Raw genomic sequence first — 20,952 nt, 5'->3', positions numbered from 1 at the left:
TTTGGTGAACAAATGAATACATAACAGATATGCATTAACTGAAGTGGAACTTGTTTTGGTATGCTTTTTAAAAGCCAGTTGATAATTTTCATTTTCTTGAATGTCTTCCTTGTTTGTTTTTTTGTTTTTTGTTTTTCCCTATAGGAAAGTCCATAACAGTGGTGAAGACTCGGATCTAAAGCAAAGGAGGAGGTAAAAAAAAAAAAAAAAAAAAAAGACCCAAAATTGGAACAGGAGAGTCAGGGAGAGGGAGGAAGGATTAGCAGATTAGCATAGCTCAGAGTTGAGGCAAGAGTAGGGCATTTTTTTCTTTGTTTTATTACTGGCTACTTTCAGAGTATTATAAAATTCTTTTTTCACTTTCTAATACCAGTTTTGGCTTCATCTGGTTCTCAGTCTTCCATTCTGTAGCATCCTTACCATTTTCTTTTTTTCTGCTCCTTTGTATCTTAGAGGAGCTATCTCGGTTATTAATTGCTACATTAAAACCACCCCCAAATTTGGTGGCTTTTAAAGCAATAACAACCATATATCTCTTTTATAATTCTGTTGATTGAACAGGCAGTTCTTTAACTGGTCTTGCTAGTATCAGATAAAGCTGCATTCAGATGGTGGCTGAGATTGGATTAGTCAAGACCTTTCTCCATCATGTTTGGTGTCTTGGCAGAGTGGCTGGGGGCCTGGGGCCTCCCTCTCTCCATGGCTAGCCTAGGCTTCTTTATATGGTGGCTGGGAGGAAGCAGCTCTCAGCCCTGTTAAGAGATAGTCCAGGAACTGGCAGAGTATCCCTTCCACCTCATTCTATTGATAAAAATCAGCCATAGGACCAGGGCAAATTCAAGGGAAGGGAAATAAACTGTACTTCTCTCGATGTGGGGTGGGGGGTTGACAGTGTGACAGGATTTTGTGTCCATGTTTAGTCCACCCTGTGGGCTTATTGCTTTGTCATGTCAGACTTCTGTTGGAAGTGCTTGATGTTGTGGTCCTTTCCGGGAGTATGGAGACATTTACCTGAATCTCCTTTCATGTTTCTTTAGACTCTTCCAGATGTCTGGCTGAATTATGAAATAGTGACTGGGGGAGGGATAATATGTATGCTCAGATTAGTAATTGTACTATCAAATTCATTCCAAAGAACCGACATGAACCTTTCTGAAATGTTTCATTTATCATAAATGTGGGTTTTTCTTTTTCTCTCATTTTGTCTTCAGGTCGCGCTCACGCTGTAACACAAGCAGTGGTAGTGAATCAGAAAATTCTAATAGAGAACACCGGAAAAAGAGAAACAGGTAATATTGGAATATTATAGTTAACTGGAACTCCAAAATCAGACGCTGCTGTTGGTGGTAAAAGCTGGGTGTCCTAATTTATTTTTAAGCCCGATTTTCTCATCTGTGTTTAAGAAGGAATCTGGCAGTACTTTGAAGTATTTTAGGAAACCTCAGCTCTTTGAACTGAGTTTCTTATCTTTATAATAAGATGATTAAACAACTCGACAATGAGGTTCCTTCTTGTTAATTAAAAAAAAGAGATAATCTGTATTTAGGTGCAACGTGTATTGAATTTGTCTAAGGGTGGTAAGAAATTTTACTGCTGGTAGAGGGCTTTCTCCCTGAAGTGTCTTTTAACATGACATTACTATATTTTACTCAACCAAAAACAAGAGACTCATTGTTTCATAGATTCCACAGTTTCAACTTCATGTATAGGTCCATGCAAATATGTATTTATATTCATGTCTGGCACACACCATTAGGTAGGGAAATGTAGTCAGTTGTTCATATCTTTAAGACTCATTTTTAAGAGCTTGTAAATAACATCATTTGATATGGGATCAGTATTAGTTTTATCTTTTTAAAAAAATTTTAAGTGCGTTTTTCCAGGACCCATCAGCTCCAAGTCAAGTAGTTGTTTTAGTCTAGTTGTGGAGGGCGCAGCTCACAGTGGCCCATATGGGGATCGAACTGTCAACCTTGTTATTAAGAGCACCGCGCTCTAACCAACTGAGCTAACCGGCCTCCCCAGTATTAGTTATGTCTTAATACATTAATCAGTTCTCCCTGGTTACAAAATACTTGAAAACAAGTGTTCACATAGTGAAAAAGCACCAGGTTGGGAGTGAGAGGGATTTGGTTGCTGGTTGGACCAGTTTCTAATCCAGTGGTTCTACCCCGAGGGCAATTTTGTCCTCCCCCTCCACCCCCCAAGGATATTTGATATTGTTTTGAGACACTTGTGGTTGTTACACTTGGGTGGGGGGATCGCTACTGGCCAGGGATGCTGCTAAACATCCTACAATGCATAGGCCAGCCCCCCACAACAAAGAAGTATCTGGTCCAAAAATATGTCAGTGGTGTTACTGTTGGAAACCTGCTCTTACCTGATGTGGAACTCTGACCTCTTTGCTTTTCCTTTTCTGGGTCGTCTTTTTCTCTTCTGTAAAATGAGGAAGTTGGATGAGATAATCTTCAAGGTCCTTCTTTCGTGCTTGGAGCCCTTGTGCTTGGCACACACTGAATCAGCCTCCCTCTCTAACTACAAAGCCTGTGTAATAATAGCCCAGACAGCATTGTGACAGTGGACCATTTTCTTAGGAAGCTTTGTCTGTGGAGCCTTCTTAGGGGCTGGATTCACACTACATAGAGGTGTGTTATGACACTCTTCTCAAGGCAATTATTTCAGTTTCTTCATCTGTAAAAACCCAAGTGTGGAGGGCAGCTCTCCCTGAGTGCCCTCTTCCTGCTCTAAAAGTCAGTATCTGCACAAACAATGCAAAACAAACAACCAATCCCCCCCATCTGTACTTATTGATCAAGCCAGTATCTTAACAAATATTTTTCTGTTTGGCTTGGTGTATTCTAAATTGTGCTCATAGGTACTCTGGTCTCAACTTCTCAGAAGGTGGCCTGTTTAAACAATGTCTTTGGCGGGGTGGGGGGGGGAGGGGTGTGCCCGTGGTGACATTTGCTGTTCAAAATGAAACACTTTGTCAAGGTTGCCAACAAATCCTTCAATAGCTCATTACTGATCTAGTTGCATTGGCTTCAGGATTCCTTGTATGTGTTTTCTCCCTCAATAGTTTCACCCCTACCCCTCCCCGTGAACATTTTCTAAGGTTGGATTTCTTTGTATTGTATAAATAGTATGTGTTAGAATGATGGTGGTTCTGAATGTTTAAATGCTAATGCATTTTGTAAGGCTATTAACGAGAAATCACTTTCCAAATACACTCTGACACAAAGGCTTTCAGACTCATTTATTTTTACCTGCAGAAATATTGCTCTAGGGTTTCATAAGTTGCCTGTGTCTGCAGAAGGTAAGGTCTAGAGTCTAGCTCTTAGGGGCATAGCAAAAAGTGAGCAGAGGAAGAAATATGTATGTCTTCCAGTTCCAGTCCTCACTCCTGAAAATTCTCGTGCAGCAGGCAACAGTGAGTGCAGGTAGAGGCTGCAAACACATGACTGCCTCTGGGTGCCACTTGGCTATTATGCCATGCTGCCACTAACCCCTCCACCTCATTATTAGCCTTTTAAACTTTGCCAGAACCCACTCATTCTGCATCAGGATGCCTAGGTCTGAATATATAAACTGTAGCCCTGCTACATGTCCCAATGTCTTCTGTCTGTGATCAGGGGGTGTCTCCTGATATTTGACTTACTCCTTGTGCAAAAGCCTCTGTTTTTAGGAGGCTGAGAGAATGCATCTCTTCAACTTCATCTGTCCTCCCTTATGTCAGCGACAATGTGACCGAGGCAAGGTCTCCACAGCATCCTCTGTGCTTTCATTGAAGGACTCTTGTAACTGTAGAATGGGACAAGCTGCATCTTGAACATGCTAATGTTCTACTTCCTGCCAGCAGGCCTCTAAATTCAGCCCTGGATGCTTCATCACTTTCAAAACCAGAGCCTGCACACCACACAGCCTGCTTGCCCATCTCCCGTTGGGACCTGGAGCCTGAGGCAGAGGGGTAAAGACTGTGCAGATTTGCTTTTCAAACTCTGTTTTGAAGCCTATGATGTGTCTGTCCAGTGGAACTCTGGACAGTCAGATGGGTTTACTTTCTGGGGATTACATGAGGTCTTGAGGATGTTGTTCTCTTTGCCACTCCTCCTGCTGAATTGTGTTTTTTTCCCCCCAAACATAAGGACATCTTTCCTGTTAAGTTTCAGCCACTCTGTAGAAATACTCTTTTCACAAAGTCTACCCACTGGAGCTTAAGTGGCTTTGCCATTGTCATGGATAACAATTTAAACACCTCTCACTTTGTTTGAGGGGAAGCAAAAGGTAAAGCAACGTTTACAAATCAACTTTATCTGAAGCAGTAGCTGTGGCTTCTAACAACCATTAAAAACAAAGTCATAATCCACATCAAGTCTGGAAGGCTAATATTATAGAAACAAGGGTTCTGGAATAGTTTCAGTTTTCGAGAAGTGTCACTGTAGATAAGGATCCCTCTCTCACCTTTGTGTCCAGACCTGTTGAGGTGACATGTCTGAGGGTTCCTTGGTCAGTTGTGCATTAACTATAGGGTTTTATTCTACATGGTTTCCTCCAACACCAGTAGACCTCAGCCTCCTCCTATTCGGGGGGTATTGGTTTATGTCTTTGTTTACCCCTTTCTACTTTAGTTGTTCTTTCTTTACTATTTTCATCATCTGGATGAGTATCCTACAGTTTTCTAAATTTTGATATTTGAGATCTAGTCATCAAAATGGCGGCGTGAGGTGAGCCTCTGTAAAGCTCCCCTGGAATTTACAACGAATCGAACAACAATAACTTCACAAAGGACACCCTGCACAGCAGACAGGCAAGATGAAGAGGCCCACTACTGAATTCACCTAAAGGTGGGCGAATTGCGCGATCGGGGAGGAGGGAAGGGAGAAGTACGGAGACGGAGCCGCGCGGGCGCAGGACGCAGACCTATCTCAGTGCTCCGAGCTCACTGCTTCCCGGAACCACCACAGCTGCGGGAGAGGGAAGAACTCGGACTGCTAGGGCTCCGCTTATGGCCCACAGGGCTGAGTGGACAGCATATAACACGGCTGAACCCAACGCTCACGGCAGAGACCTTGGAGCAAAGACTGAGGGAAGAAGGCTGAAAACGGTGGTTTAAGCCCTCACTGCCGAGCAGAGAACGGAAGCCTTAGGCACTGAGACTAGCCGCACCCTCCCGACCCTCCCAGAGCTTGCCCCACCCACACCTGCCCGGTGCTAGAAGCAGAACAGTAGCTGTGTCAGATCAAAAGAACAGAATATTTGCTGTTCTGAGAACTGTGGACCACAGACACAGATTCGCAGCCCAACTAGTTCTGGCAAAGGGAGGGAGCTGTGGAAGCAGGACCGGCTGTGGTGGTGGTCCCACCATTGCTCTGGGCCACCTCTCACAACTCACCCTGCCCCTGACCCCACCTATCTGGGCGGATCCCTGCAGGAGTAAACAGAACTGCTGAAACATATGGGCTCTGAATCTGGAGCTGGAAGAGCTTCGGAACTTCAAAAGCTCTCCACATACCCACCGGGACACTGCGCCCTGTGACCCAGGCGAACTATGAACAGAGGAGAAACCCGTCTCCCAGGGAATCCCCCCATTGTGTGAGAAGCTGGAATAGTGCAGAGAAATCATAGCACTACCCTGTGAGAGAGAAAAAAAGACTGCAGTCGGAGAGAAAATAAAACATTCTACCAACAAGTACTAGAAAACAAAAGAAAGACCTCTTCCTATCAACCTGTTGCAAAATCCACTCCTGCAGATGTCTAGGAGAGAAATAATAAATCCGTAATTGCCATGAATAACCAAAGCAACAAGACAGCTCAGAAAGAAAGTGAAAAGTCTCCAGAAAAGGAACTTCAAGATATGGAAATATGTGACTTAAACAACAGAGAACTCAAGATTGCAGTTCTGATATTTGAGAAGAGAGTTTTTTACTCTCTTTTTATAAAAAGCTGGAAGCTAGAGCACAGTTTCTTGTTACAACATCTAAGATGACAGAAAGTCCTTATTTCCCCCTTAGCACGCTACTCTGCTTATGTCCCCATCTTCTCGATTCTCTGGACTCCCTTTTTAATCTATCACATTATTTTTCCTTACCCAGGTCCTTTCTCTTTTTTCCCCCTAGCTTCTTTCCTACTCCTTCCTTTCTTTAGCCTTTTCTGAATTCCATCTATACTTAAAAGAAGTCAATGATGTGTCAAAAAAACAAAAGCAAAAAAAGATGAATACAGTGAAGTGGGTCAGGATCTTGCTTCTGCCATGTACTGATATATTTCACCGTGAGCAACGCTTTTAACCAATTTAAATCTGAATTTTCTCATTTTTAAAGTGGGGTGTAATATGACCTATTTGTTCAATGACTTACTGTAAAGATCAAATGAAATATAAGAGGTGAGAGCACTTTTGTGTATAAAACCACACAGTATGAGATCTAATTTTGTAGTTACTGCCACTTCTTTTTGCCTGTCCCACCTATCTTCCATCCCCTTTCCAGCTTTTTCCACTTTTTTTTTTTGTTCTGTCTTCCATTCTTCCACCTTCCCTACCTTTACACATTTGTATTTTTAGACCAGTCATTTTTATCCTCTGATTCATGGATAGGTTTTAGGGGTCTCATAACCCCATGAAATTGTTTGTGAACTTCTGTGTTTCCAAGTGTTCAGTTTTATGGTGATAGGGTCTGTAGCTTTTATCAGGTTCTTAAGTGGGTATCTGTGTGACCCCCCCCAAAAAAAAAGTTACGGTTATTATTTAAATAGTGAAGGAACAGATTGATATTGGGAAATGAAATTGGTAATTCAGTTCACTGGTAGGTTTAAAAACTAAAATGCTTAAATTTTCTGTAGAGATCATTTTGCTATACCGATTTCTGGAAGTTGGTTCAATTAAATTCATTAGATTGGGAACCTACCAAGTGCAAGGAGTATGAAGTTAATGATCTATATGAATATTATTAGACTGTATTAGTTTCCACTAGTTAGAATTTTGAATCTTGTACCTAAGATCAGAAGGATCAGCCAGCTTGTCTCTAGAAGTTTGATTAAATTCGTGGCCTATGGGCCATGCTACCTTTCACAGACCAGTTGTCCCTGAAAATACCTGGAGCTTAATAAAACATTCTTCACATTCAAAGAAACCAGTCTGTGAAACATCCTTTGTGCTATTGATGAAAATCAGCAGTCCTTTGAGCATTCACCAGGGAGAATCTGTGGATTACTCAGTCATTAGCTTTGATGTGTGGCTAGGCTTTTAGGATTTTGAAGTGGGAGATTTGGAGGGAGTGGGGGCAGTGACTCAGAGAAGCAGTATGGTGTTTTTTCGCATAAGCATAAAAGTGAAGGTAACTCTGGAGCTTGGCCAGGATTAAGAGAGTTAAGAGAAATGAGAGAATCTGGGGTAAGAGCAGGACAAGAGTAAATTGGCAACAGGAGACTGGACCTTTCCCTAATTCTGGGATGTTTGCATCACAGATACATGAGTTATGTGAGGCTGTGTGTGTGCCCATGTGTGCCCATGCCAGGGCAATAGACCACGGAACAAAGAAGTAGGGAGCCTACGCTAGGAAGTTGCATTTGACCCTGCTTTGAAGAGCTCTGTGTCTAGGAGGTTTGTAAATATCCAGGAGATAATGGATGTGCTTTGAAAAGCAGAAAGTGCTCACGCATAGGCAGGTACTCTTAGCTTCATGAGAACAGTCAGCACTGCTCCTTGTTAGCTGAAGTCCCTTTTGTATCTGTAAAAGGGGGCCCAGCTCCCTTTAACAAAAAGGATGTCAGTGTTTCTAACATGAATTGGCGCTGCCACAAATGTTGTTTGTTTCCTTCTGCCTTGTAGATGTCTTGTAGAATCTGTATCTGCATAATGGATTAAGATGGTTTTAAATATGTTAAATATGTTCTGCAAGGTCTTAAAAATTATTTTTCTTAAAAAAAAATAAAAAGAAGAAACTGTCCTCTGTGGCACTGCAACTAGCAGGGACAAAACATCTAAATAGGGCAAATCTAGGTGATCATGATTTTGGTAGGGTTTTGTTGTTGTTAGAGTGGTTTAAAAAAAAAAAAAAAATGAAACAACTTTATTGTTCCCATGCCCTAGGCTAAAAAAGTGTGTTTTGGGTGATAGCAAGCTTAAACCAGTGGGGGCGTTTCTTCCAGATAGCCTGAAAATAGGTAACTGTTTTCTTGCAAACATTCTTGCCCTGCTTCTGATTTAGGTAAGGGCTGCAAACTAGGTGAAAATTGTGGGTCTGGAGAGAGCAGTTCATACAGAGCCAATGGAAACAGATAATGTTCACCATGCTACAGATTGCAAGGGTTTCTAATTTCCACTTTAGTAAATCATCTCAAGATTTAGACATTTGATATGGATGATTTAGGGCTTCCAGAGCATAATCAAAGTTGACAAAGATAACTGGAAGTGCAAAGCTGCAGCAACTGAGGAGTGCCAGGAGATTACTGAGTGAGAGCGAAGCATGTTGAAAAATTAGGAAAACAGAAGGGGAGTTTGAAAGGGAAATTGCACCAAAGGTAGCCAATTTTGTAGGGAGAGCATAAAGAGTAAGTGGAAGAGACAGAAGCTACCTTTAAGAGCAAATAAGAATAATTTATTGATGGACGGGGAAGGCTGGGAAAAGCAAATGAATTTTTTGCCTGCTGGTCTTCAGGGAGTATGTTGACAGATGCCTGGAACCAACATAAATTTCCCTAGGGAAGAAAAACTACTGAAAAAGAAAAAAAAAGAAAGATTGGTTTATAGCAGGTGATCCAAAAATGAGTGCAGTTGATGAGAAACACAAGTCTACAATCAGTTGGGACCTGCAGGCTTAATATTAGCAATGGAGTGACTATATGAAGCAATTGTCTGGAAAGCTGTGCTATAGCTGAAGAGTAGAGGTTTGTTTCAGTGTGTCTTTTTTTTTTTTTTTTTTTTTTTAATTTTATTGGGGAATATTAGGGGGCAGTGTGTTTCTCCAGGGCCCCATAAGCTCCAAGTTGTTGTCCTTCAATCTAGTTGTGGAGCGTATAGTTCAGCTCCAAGTCCAGTCACCGTTTTCAATCTTTAGTTGCAGGGGGCGCATCCCACCATCCCATGCGGGAATTGAACTGGCGCTCTAACCAACTGAGCCATCCGGCCACCCTGTTTCAATGTGTCTTAACTGGCTTGCAAATAAAATCCAAATAGAAAAAACATGGCTTTTGAAAGTTGCAAAGGATCTTCACAGTAATTCGGTGGATGAAAAAACTTTGGTCAGAGGCCTGACCAAAGAAGATAAGCAAGTTGCCCAGCTAATAGCAGAGTTGGGGCCAGGCGGAGCTCAGGAGGGTTGTGGTTGGCTCAGATCATCTTGAAGCTTCATTATGCATTTGCTCTGTAAGGTGTCTCAGGTTCAGCATTAACCATGGTGTTGATCTCCGTGAATGAGAAGTGAATTGAGAACCGGTATAAAGGAAGGTCCTATTAGGAACAAAACTGCCTGGGTAAAAGGTAGAAGGCAAAGAAAAGCCCACAGGGATTTGTGTAAGAATTCATTTAATTTGAAGGATTCTGCAGAAGAGACAGAACTATAATTGGGAAGGCAGGAAAGAAGAGACTAGGAGTGGTCATTATCTTCATTATTGTTACCGTACGATTATATGGCATTTCATCTTCAAAACCTTTTGCAAACTTTAATTAAGTGTCAAATGCAGTTAAAATCTAAATTGCATGCATAGTCTGGAAAGGTTTGGTGGGCGATGGAGGAAATATATTAGAATTCTCCTTTCTGAAACATCATTGAAATATATTCTATTCTGAAGCAACCCTCTTCTATATATGTTAAAAAGCAAAAGTTGTGTTATGATTAAGCTTCCTACCTCAACTATTAACTCTCCATTGTTGTAGATGAGGAAATAAACAAAATGTGATAAGATATATGGTTATTACATGTAAGGATACAGGAAAGAGACATTTAGCATTTTTGAGGTTCACTTTAAATGCAGTGTTAGAAAATGAATTTATCCCCAACATAATTTTTACAATGGACCCATTTTTCCCCCTTGCGACTTCCTTGACTGTGACGTGAGAACACATTTTGACTTTTTAAAAGGTCCATATAATGCTTGCAGTGTTTCTGTTCTTCTTAATGTAAATCCCAACATCAAAATTAAAGTATAGCAGGAAAGAAGCAAAAACAACACTTGTATATCCCACACCTAAGGCTAAATGGGACTTAGAAAGCAGAAGCATTAGAGGAGACATCGTTTACATCTGAAGATTTCTATTCACTCATACATACACAGTCAACTCCTGCCTCCTAAGCACCTGTGTGTTACAATATTCTTCTAGGGCTTATATTTTTCCTTTCCGCGTAGCACCTGTATTTTCTGGAGCAATTCATCGATGGAAGAAATTACACTTTCGTTCTTGTAATGAGGGACCATTAACTCAAGGCCTTTTGTAAGGGTGTAATTTCAAACGTCATTACTGACTAAGGCAGCCACACAACCATCACTCAGGCAGATGTGCTTCTGTTGTGACTCTCCAATGAGCCTTGCATTTTTAATGCACCTTGTTAGATTATTTATGAAACAGTATCACCATCAGAGGGCATCTGTCTTTGAAACATGTGGGTTGCAGGATATTAACTGACAGCGTTTCACGACCCTCACTTTAGACTGTTAGCCAAAAGTTAAAGGTACACGCCATAGTCTGAAATGCTTTCTGGTGTAGCTCTTATTACTAGCAAGCTCCAGGAACTCTGTGTGCTCATGTCTCAGGAGTTTTCATTTCTTACCATCAGGGTCAAGTTTGAGTATGAAGGTAACCTGCTAAATTCCACGGCAGAGAATGCACATACATGAATTGTGCTTCCTTTTAAACATCTGTCCTCCAGGGAAAGTGTATTTGCCTAAGTCAGGCCTCACTCAGCCTTGCTCATAGGTTTGCTCTCTCTGAAATATTTAACGATGCTGATTTCCTGATTAAAAAATTAACATTGCGAAATTTAGTCCTCCCATGAACTATGCAGTGATTTATTTCAGAATGAAAGCAATAGTCTAAAAGTCTTGTCAACAAAAAACCATCCAGCCTAAAAGAAAGCCTAGAAGAGTTTATTTGAGCCAAACTGACGACAGTTGCCGGGAAGCAAAGTCTCGACAGATTGAGAAAATGCACCAGAAAATGGCCGTTTTGCAACTTATTTTATACATTAGAATCAAAGGAAGAAGGTCACATGAAATCCACTGGTTGTAGATTAACGGGGTGGGAGAAAGCAAAACGGGGAAATTTCTGGAATTGCATAAAAAGCAAAACAGAGAGACACACACTTTTACATTGGTGGGTACAGGATAGTGAATAGCATTTTACAGCACATAGAGATCGTATTTGGGGAACAAGATAACAATGAGGGATTTTGTAATTTCCTGCTCTGGTGTGGTGGGTTGTGCACCCTGGTGGATTGGGAAACGGATTATTCTTACGTTCCAAGGGTATGTTATCTTAGATGTAAAAAGATGACAGACAGGCTCACTTAAGGTAAAGATTGACCTTTGTCAAGGAAGCCACAGGCCAGGGATGTGACTTCCTGCCATGGCCCATCTTAGTTAGGAATTTTTTTGTTCATGCCATCCTACGTGGTTATTTTCAGTCTCTTGAGCTTGTGAGGTTTAACATGTGGCCCCTTTTCTGTCTACAGACTCCAGGTTAGGAGTTAGAAGACCTGGGTTTTATGTCTGTCCCTGGGCAGTGCGAGGTGTGGGTGCCTGAGGCAGGGGAGATGCCTCCTTGCTAGCCTGATATTTTCCCGTTGACTATTTCTTCCTAACTTTGGATCCCTCAGTCCGAGAGTGTCCAGGATTGCTCAGAGGGCTGTCACAGGATGCATAGGGTGGTTCAGAGGTGTAGGTTCTCTCTGAAAATACATGTGTGTATGTGTGTGTATATGCACACACATACACACATGCACATGGCATTTTCAAATGGGAGTGTTTGTTTCAAAGAATGGTCAATATTTACTACCTCAAATAGTATACCTTCTTGTATTTTGATTCTGCTATTCCTAATATTAAGATTCATAGCAGTATATGTTAAATTTTAACTTCCTCTGTACATGCCATGAGAGAGGGAACTATGTTATTGAGTCTGTTTAACAAGGCATGACTATATCCTGTTCATTTTTCGAATAGATTATTAGAAATGAAAGCGTTAGCAAGGAAATATACACAGTTCAAAGACTTGAAGTGTGTTACAGATAATTTTTTACTTAACACAATTCCTCTTTAATCTAGACAGGCTTAAATCGTTTTTTCCTCATAAAGTGCTGTTCTTTTTAACTTGAATTTGCCTTCCGTTGTCTCTAAGTTATATGTGAAATGAATATTTGCCACCTGTCTCCTGGCTTGCGTGTATAAGTAAATCCAGACATCCACGCCACAGTCTCTACTGAGTGCCGTAACAAGGCAACCAAAAGACATCTGTTCAGGGAGAGAAGTGACTCCAAATTTGCCTGTTCTTTTCATTTTTGTTTTGAAGCAGTTATGCTCCTACAGTCACAGTAGTGGGATGATGACCTTGCGATTTCCTGCTGCACTCCACACCCAGGGAGCATCAGCATGTGAAATGAACTCGCTGGAGCTGTTTGCTGAAGGGCTTACACAAATTAAAAGTTAAATATTCACGTTAACAGGTGTTTGCTTTTTGCAAGGAATACTCATGGCTTCCAGTTTTGGTACAGTGCATTCCAGACAGTATGTGCACATTAATTAAGCACTTGCTTTAATTAAGTACTTGCTTCCCCTCTGTCTTGGAACACCTCATCCTCCTTGTTAGAAAGACTTGATGCAGCGAAAGTCCAAAACTCCTGCACTGTTTGGGATGGGTTTTGTTAGGTACTTTCATGTTCTGAATTGGTTGCCATTACTTAGAAATTGGAAGAGTTCAATTAAAAAACCCAGATTTGTGGATCATCTTTTTAAAAATGAGATTTGGTAACATTATCCTGTGACCTCACCTGGCAGGTGCCTATACTCCCCAGTTCCCTCCCACTTGGATTTCCTGTCCCCTCGTATTCAATCCCTGCTTGGCCCTTGGCCACACTGAGTGCTCAGCCGTCATTCCCCTTCAGCCTGTGAGCAGCCATAGCCAGAATGCCGCATGCCTCGTCAGCTGCTCAGGCGTGATGCCACCAAATTGATCTTTGGGCTTCTAGTTTTCTATCTTAAAAACTGGGAATTATATCCGGCACCTGTTGTCCATGAAAATCTTTACAATTAGTGTGACTTTTTTACAAGAGTATTTCGATGTAAAATTATTTATTGCTGTTTTAATTAGCACGTTTTAAAAAAAAAAAGATTTTGTTTCATGATTTAAGATTGTCCCTATAGTAGACACTACTGTTTTTTTTTAGCCAGAACTTAAAACTATGTTTTAAATGAGTTTCTGTTTGACACATCATTTTCTTAGAAAATTTTAAGCTAACAGGAGAAGTCTGAAAATAACTAATACATACTCACATATTTATGTATAGTATAAGTATTATGTATACTTATGTATATGTGTGTATATACTTATGGATCCGTATGTACTTATTAATCCATTTAATCCATTCTTAGCTTTCAGTGATTATAAAATTGCTTCTTCTTAAATAGCTTTTCATTTCTTAATAACTTTTACATAACTTATTTGATGACTTCTTAATATCATTTAAAAGCCACTTTAGGATGAACCGAAAAGCAAAGTATTACATGTGTGGATGTTAACTTTAGATGAATGGCCTTTCTTTTCAGAATACGGCAGGAGAACGATATGGTTGATTCAGCGCCTCAGTGGGAAGCTGTATTAAGGAGACAAAAGGAAAAAAACCAGGCGGACCCTAACAACAGGCGATCCAGACACAGATCTCGCTCGTACGTGGACTCTTTTTGTACCTTAATTCAAAACACTGAGCTGGAAGTAGCGTGTGAATTCTAGGGCAAATTGGCTGTCTCTTTGAGGCTTCCTAAAGTGATTTAGTTCAACCATGATTACCCCATTGTTTATTTGTCATATTTACCTTCTTATATTTGTGCCATTTATTAACTATATCTGAAGATGTAGAAGTTGGAGCATAGCCAAGCCAAAATGTCATCAGAAAACAAGGCTATCAAAATCATGTTTTGTTTTGTTTTTAAACAAAAGCATACATTCGACTGAAAAAGTAGGAATCGTTTCCTTTGTTCTGGAGCCTGGCTTTTGGTGAAATACCTGCTGCTTCTCTCAGTTGGAGTCCGCAGGATTCTCTAAAGTCTTGTTCCCGAGTGAACCAGATGTGAATATCTTCCCATCAAATTACCATTTGTGAGCAGTAGTCAGTGAGTGATTCATTATACCCCAAGGGTGGGATTTGCTTGCTCCTTCTGTTGCTAGGCAATGCCATGTGTGAGCACAATTACCCCACAATGATGAAATTGCCAGTCCCCCAAATTGATTTTTTTTAGAGCTGATAAAGTTTATATGAGGTGTTTTTTTTTTTTAATGTGTGCCTTGCCCAGATTTAGACTCTCACCTACCCCACTTCCCAAAACATCCCTTTTCCAAGTGAGCTGGGACCAACTACCCATCCCTTTGTGATCCTGGGCAGTCAGATGAGTGGTGCTGCTTACTAGTGGAAGGAGGGCTTAGTGTCTCAGACAGGGAGGCGGAAGGGTGCTGGTAGTAGATTTGGAGACAGACTATATAGGTAGGTGGTAGCTCTGAAGGAGCCAGGCAGAGGGTGCTAACTCTTTTAACAGGCCAGGGGAGGACTCTGCAGGGTACACCCCAGGACCAGGCCTGACTCTAAGAGATGCTTCTCAGTCTTAGCTACTTACTTTTTAATTAGAAATTAACCCAGAATATATATATATATATATATATATATATATATATATATATATATATAGTAATCCGTAGTATCTCATATGAGTGATGTCTGTTTCCTTTGTAATAGAAAATTTGCAAGTACACTAAGCAGTATACAGTAAGTCTTCACGTAACATTATTGATAGATCCTGTGACTTGTACCACAGGCTAATTGATGTAGAGTTAAGTTCCTCGGGCACTTCATGAACATTATAACGAAAACGATGCTATTCGAGGACCTGCTGTCTACTCTTACAGATTTATTCATTCATAATGTTTTTGTGCTGGAACCGAATTAAAACGGTCAGTTTAAAGCAGAAGTGAATAAAAAGCTTCCTTTGTCTTTAATACTATCTCTTCCCAACTCCATTAAAAACAGAGGTTTAGGTCTGGATGAATCAAGACAAGACCTCCCAGAAGATACCCTAATGAAAAGGCACTGAGCCCTAGGATCAGGCCTCGGCAGAGTCATGGGTAAACCTTTTGTACCCAGGCTTTTACCTGTCCATGTTCCATGTGGAATCTTATTCTATAAGGGACTTGTAAGACACAAGGTCTGGTGGCTTCCTATTATTAAATCATAAAATAGCATTCAGTTTGTTAAATCATTCCTAAAGCACTCTAAATTCAATTTAATGCCAGTAGTAAATCTCATTTATTAAAAAAAGGGAAAAATAAAATAAAATTAGGAGAAATCCTATATAGAGATTTTTAGGAAGTCAAAAAAGATTATTGGAGGTAATACTAAATAAATGAAACAATTCATTTATAAGTAAAATTGGTAAGCAGAAGAATGTCGTCGCGTATTATAGTTACTACAATCCAATTATATTATAGGACAATTATTTGTAGATGAACCTAGGAATTTAATCATTTTAGTGGAGGGATCTGAGAATCATTTAACAGCCTAAACTTTTTTTATTTTTAATTGAGGGTAAGATGAGATGAAATTTACATACAATGAAATGCTCTCATCTTGATTGTACAATTCAGAAAAATTTGACAAATGTTTACATAGTGTATCCATGATGCTAATCAAGATGTAGAATAAAAAAGTTCTCTCATATTCCTCCTACCCAGTCCCCAAAACACATAGGCAACCACTGTTCTGATTTCCATTGTCGTAGATCAGCTAGTGTTTGTCTCTTATTGCGCTTCATATAAATGTAATTATACCATATATGCTCTTCTAAAATCTGGCTTCTTTCATTCAACATGTTCTTGAGATTAAGCCATGTTGTGTATATATCAATGCTTATTGAAAATTTTTGATTAATAATTCATTGTATGAATATACCAAATGTCTGTTCTCCTCTTAATGGACATTTGGCTTGTTTTCAGGCTTTGCTGTTGTGTTAAAAGTTGCTATCGACATTCTGTACAGGTGTATTTGTGGAGTATGTTATCTTTTGCCTTGGGTAAATACCTGGGAGTGGAATTGCTGGGTTAGAGGATAATTGCATATTTAATTTTGTAAGAAACTACCAAAATGATTTCCAAAAAATTTGTTTCATTTCATAACGCCACTAGCAATGTGTATAGGAGTTCCAGTTCTGCCTCATTTTTACCAATATTTGGTTTTATCTGTCTTGTTACTTTTAGATAGTCTAATAGGTTTGAAGTGGTATTGCACTGTGGTTTTAATTAGCATTTCCTTGATGACTAATGTTAACCACATTTTCCTGTACTTATTGGTTACTTGTATATCTTCATGTTTAAAGTCTCTGTTCAAGTTTTTGCCCATTTTTAATTGGGTTGTTTGTCTTTTTTATTATTTATTTATAGGATTGTTTTTTTTTTTTTTCTGGATATAAGCTTTTTTTCAGATATGTGTATTATTGTGAATCTTTTCTCCTGGCTGTGGTTTGCTTTTTCATGTTCTTAACATTGTTTTTTGTTGAGCACACATTTTAAATTTTGATGAAGACCACTATATCATTTTTTTATTTATAGTTAAGGGGTTTTTGTTGCATAGTAAGGAATGTTTGCCTATACTAAAGTCACAAAGATATTCTCATATTTTTTTCTAGCAACTGTATAGATTTTGCTCTTATATTTAGGTCTGTGATCCATCTAAAATTAATTGTTCTCTATGTATAAGGTAGAGGTAGATATTTAGAAGTGTTTTCCATGTGTTTATCTGGTTATTTCAGTACCATTCACTGAAATGCCCTCAGGGCCTTTGTTGAAAATCAGTTGGTTGCTTATATGTGGACCAATTTTGTTTCATTGATCTGTCTATCCCTAAGCTACTGTGTTGTCTTGGTTACTGTAGTTTTATAATAAGACTAGAATCAGGCAGTGTAAATTCTCCAACTTTGTCTTCTTTTTCAAGACTGTTTTTAGCTATTAGGTACTTGGCAGTTCTATGAAAATTTTTGAATCAACTTTAGTTGTTACAAAAAAAGACTATAGTCTGTAGATTAGGATTACGTTGAATCTCTAGATCAATTTTGAGAAAATTAATGTCTTATTCATCCATTTATTTGTCTTTAACTTCTGTCAGCAATGTTTCATAGTTTTCAGTAGAGTTATTGCATTTATTTTGTTAAATTTAATCCTAAATATCTAATAGTTTTAATGGTGTTGAATTGTACATTTAAATGTTTCCAATTGTTTTTTAGTACATAGAAAAGCAAATTGTTTTTTCAATACTGATTTTTGTATCTTGCCATCTGACAACCTTGTTAAATTAACTTATTAGTTCTAGTAGCTTGCGTTTTTCTTTTTCTTTTTTTCCCCCCGCAATTTCTTAGAATTTTTTATATTTACAAGCATATTGTTTGTGAACAGAGATAGCTTTTTTGTGTTGTTGTTTCAAATATTTTTGCCTTTTATTTCTTTTTTTTTCCTCCCTTAGTGTACTGGCTAGATCCTCAGTACAGAGTGTTGAATTACAGTGTTGAATAGAAGTGGGAAGAAAGATATCTATGCCTTGTTCTCATTGTTAGGGAAAGCATTTGGTATGTCACATTAAGTCTGAAGCTAGCTGTAAGACTGAGGAAGGTCCCTTCCATCCTAATATATTGAGAGGTTTTTATCATTAGTGAGTTTTGAATTTTGTTATAAGCTTTCTCTGCATCTATTTAGATGAGTGTATTTTTTTTATTATTATTATTATTCAGTTAGCAAAAGAATTACATTGATTCAGTTTTGAATGATACATCCTTGCATTCCTGGGATAAGGTGCTCCTGGTCCTAATATGTTATTCTTTTTGCATATTACTAGATTCTGTTTGATATGTTTTGTTAAGATTTTCTATATTCGTGAGAAATATTGGTCTGTAATTTTCTTGTAGTGTCTTGTCAGGTTTTTGGTAACAGGATTATACTGGTTGCTTAAAATTATTTGGGAAATGTTCCTTTTTCCTCATTTTCTGAAAGAGTTCATGTAAAGTTAGCATTATTTTTCCTTAAATATAATTCACAAGTGAAACCATTTCTGCCTAGAATTTTCTTTGTGGGAAGTTTTAACTTAAAAAACTCAATTTCTTTAACAGATATTAGGCTATTCAGATTTTCTGCTTGTTATGTGTAAGTTTAGGTAATATATGTTTTTAAAAGAATTTGTTCATTTTATGTTAGTTGTCAAATCTGTTAGCAAAATTTTATTCACAGTAATTCTCTACTATCTTTTTAACATCTGTTGTTATATCATCTTTCATTCATGATGTTGATAATTTCTGTTTTCTCTTCTTTTTTTCTTAATCTATTTCTTCAGAGAAGCAATTTGGGGTTTTGTTGATTGTCTCTGTTATCTGTTGTCTATTTCATTGATTTCCACTCTTTATTACTTCTTTCCCTCTGTTTTGTCTCTTATTTGCTTTTCTTTTCTCACCTTCTTAAGGTGATACTAATTTTAAACCTCTTCTTTTTAAAAATAACTATAAAGTTGCGTTTCTTCTAAGCCCTGCTTTAACAATATCTCACATATTTTGATAATCATTGTTTTCATTGTCTTGCAGTTCAAAATAATTTTTAGTTTAATTGTTATTTCTTTGCGCATGGATTTTTTTTTTTTTTAGTAGGTGTTTAATTTCCAAATATTTGGGGTTTTGCTAGATATCTTATTACTATTTATTTCTAATTTAATTCCATTGTGGTTAAAAAAGTTTGTAAGATTTTAATCCTTTGAAATTTATTGAGACTTGTTTTAAGACCTAGCGTGTGGTCTTTAATGATAAATGATCTTGTGGGCCTAAAAAGAATGAGTATTCTCAGTCACTGTGTGTCATTTATAAATGCCAAGTAGATCTAGTTAGCAGATCACGTTGTCTTCTAATTTCTTTGTCTACACTTCAATCATTGAGAGGGATGTTAAAATTTCCAATGATTGTGGATTGGTCTGTTTTACCCTTTAGTTCTGCCAGTTTTTGCTTCAAGTTATTTTGAAGCTCCAGTATTAAGTGCATACATATTTTTTTTCGTCATTCTGATGAATTGACCCTTTGAAATATCCTCTTTATTCTGGTGTTTTGCTCTGTGTCTACTACACACTCATATATACATATACCTTCCTCATTCTAACTGTTTACATGGAGTATATATTATTTTAAACCTTTTACTTCAAGCCTGAGTATGTCTTTATATTTAAAGCCTATTTCTTGCAGATGGCATATAGTTAGTGGTATTTTTTGCTTTTTTTTTTTTCCAATCCAGTCTGACCAGCTCTACCTTTAAATGGAATGACTTACAATTAATGTAATTATTAATATTTTGGGGCTTAAGTCTACCATCTTGCTCTTTTTTCCTGTTTATTGTATCTGTTTTTTGTTGGTTTGTTTCTTGTACTGTATTTTGTGTTAATTGAATATTTTTTGGTACTCCATTTTACTTTTCCTATTGACAGCTTACCTATATTTTTAAAAATTATTTTTTTATTTAGTGATTTCTCTATGGCTTATAGTATAATTCCTTAATTTATCACAATCTGTTTAGGATTAATATAACTTTACATAAAATTTATAAACCTTGGAAAAATATAGTTCCATTTATCCCCCCTTTTTGTCCTTTGTGCTATTTCCATGTACTTTATTTTTGCATGTTAGTAACCCCACATTAGAATGTTATTATCTTTGTTACAACAATAAGTTGTTTTAAAAAATCAAGAAAAGAGGAAAAAAAATTATAGTTAATGTAGTGGGCAGTAAATAGCCCACTAGATATGCCCATGTCTTAATCTCCATAATTTATAAATATTTTGTTAGATGGCAAAAGGGAATTAAGGTTTCAGGTGGAATTAAGATTGATAATAAATCAATCTGCCAGGGAGATTATTCTGAACTATCCAAGTAGGCTCAGAGTTCTTAGAAGTGGAAAAAGGAACAGATGAGGAAGTAGGAATGGTTCAATTAGAGAAGAACTTAACCTGCTCTTACTGGCTTTGAAGATGGAAGAAGGGGCCATGAGCTACAGAATGGAGGCAGCCTCTAAAAGTTGGAAGAGGCAAAGGAAATGGATTCACCTAGCCTGGAGCCTCCAGAAAGGAACACAGCCCTGACAACACGTAGATTTTAGTTCAGTGAGACCTGTGTTAGATTTCTGACCTACAGATTTTTAAGATAATAAATTTGTGTTGTTTTAAGCCACTAAATTTATGGTAGTTTGTTATAGCAACAATAGAAAATGAATACAGTTACCCACATAACTCCTGTTACCAGAGTGTCCTATTTCTTCCTCTAGATCAAATATTCCAGTTTCCTTCCTTTAGCATTTCTTGTAGTACAAGTCTGCATAGGATAAATTCAGTCTTATTTTGCATAAAAAAATGTCTTTATTTTACCCTGATTCGTAACAGATATTTTCACCAGCTATAGAATTCTGGATTGATAGTTTTTCTGTCACGCTTTCGAGAGATTGTTCTGTAGCCTTATGTTCTCTGTCATTTCTGATAAAAAAGCAGCCTTTGTTCTATGTGAGCTGCATGGAATGTCTTTTTGTTTCATAGTAGCTTTTATGATTTTTTTCTTTAGTTTTGAGCTGGTTTGGCTAAGTGTGAATTTCTTTATCTTTTGTTGTTTTTGTAATTTGGTGTTTTTCACCAAATATGGGGAATTTGGGGCCATTATTTTTCAAATTCTTTTTTATGACCTATTCTCTCTTGCTCT

General features: G+C 38.1%; 1 protein-coding gene across 2 annotated transcripts in view; it reads left to right on the top strand.

The window, feature by feature from the left end:
- The window catches only part of EPB41L4A (erythrocyte membrane protein band 4.1 like 4A), a 226,423-nt gene that overhangs the window by 189,703 nt on the left and 15,768 nt on the right, over positions 1 to 20,952 (top strand). For both annotated transcript variants that reach the window (XM_019727789.3, XM_019727788.3), the window contains exons 16-18: positions 145 to 192; positions 1,212 to 1,289; positions 13,753 to 13,872. In XM_019727789.3, coding sequence (XP_019583348.2) covers positions 145 to 192; positions 1,212 to 1,289; positions 13,753 to 13,872 — 246 coding nt within the window. The remainder of the gene's footprint in view (positions 1 to 144; positions 193 to 1,211; positions 1,290 to 13,752; positions 13,873 to 20,952) is intronic.

This window comes from Rhinolophus sinicus, chromosome 3, assembly GCF_057876585.1.
Source record: "Rhinolophus sinicus isolate RSI-liver-muscle chromosome 3, RSI-T2T, whole genome shotgun sequence".
Taxonomy (NCBI): Eukaryota; Metazoa; Chordata; class Mammalia; order Chiroptera; family Rhinolophidae; genus Rhinolophus; species Rhinolophus sinicus.
The sequence above is the reverse complement of the archived record's forward strand: the minus strand, read 5'-3'. Positions and strand labels throughout refer to the sequence as shown.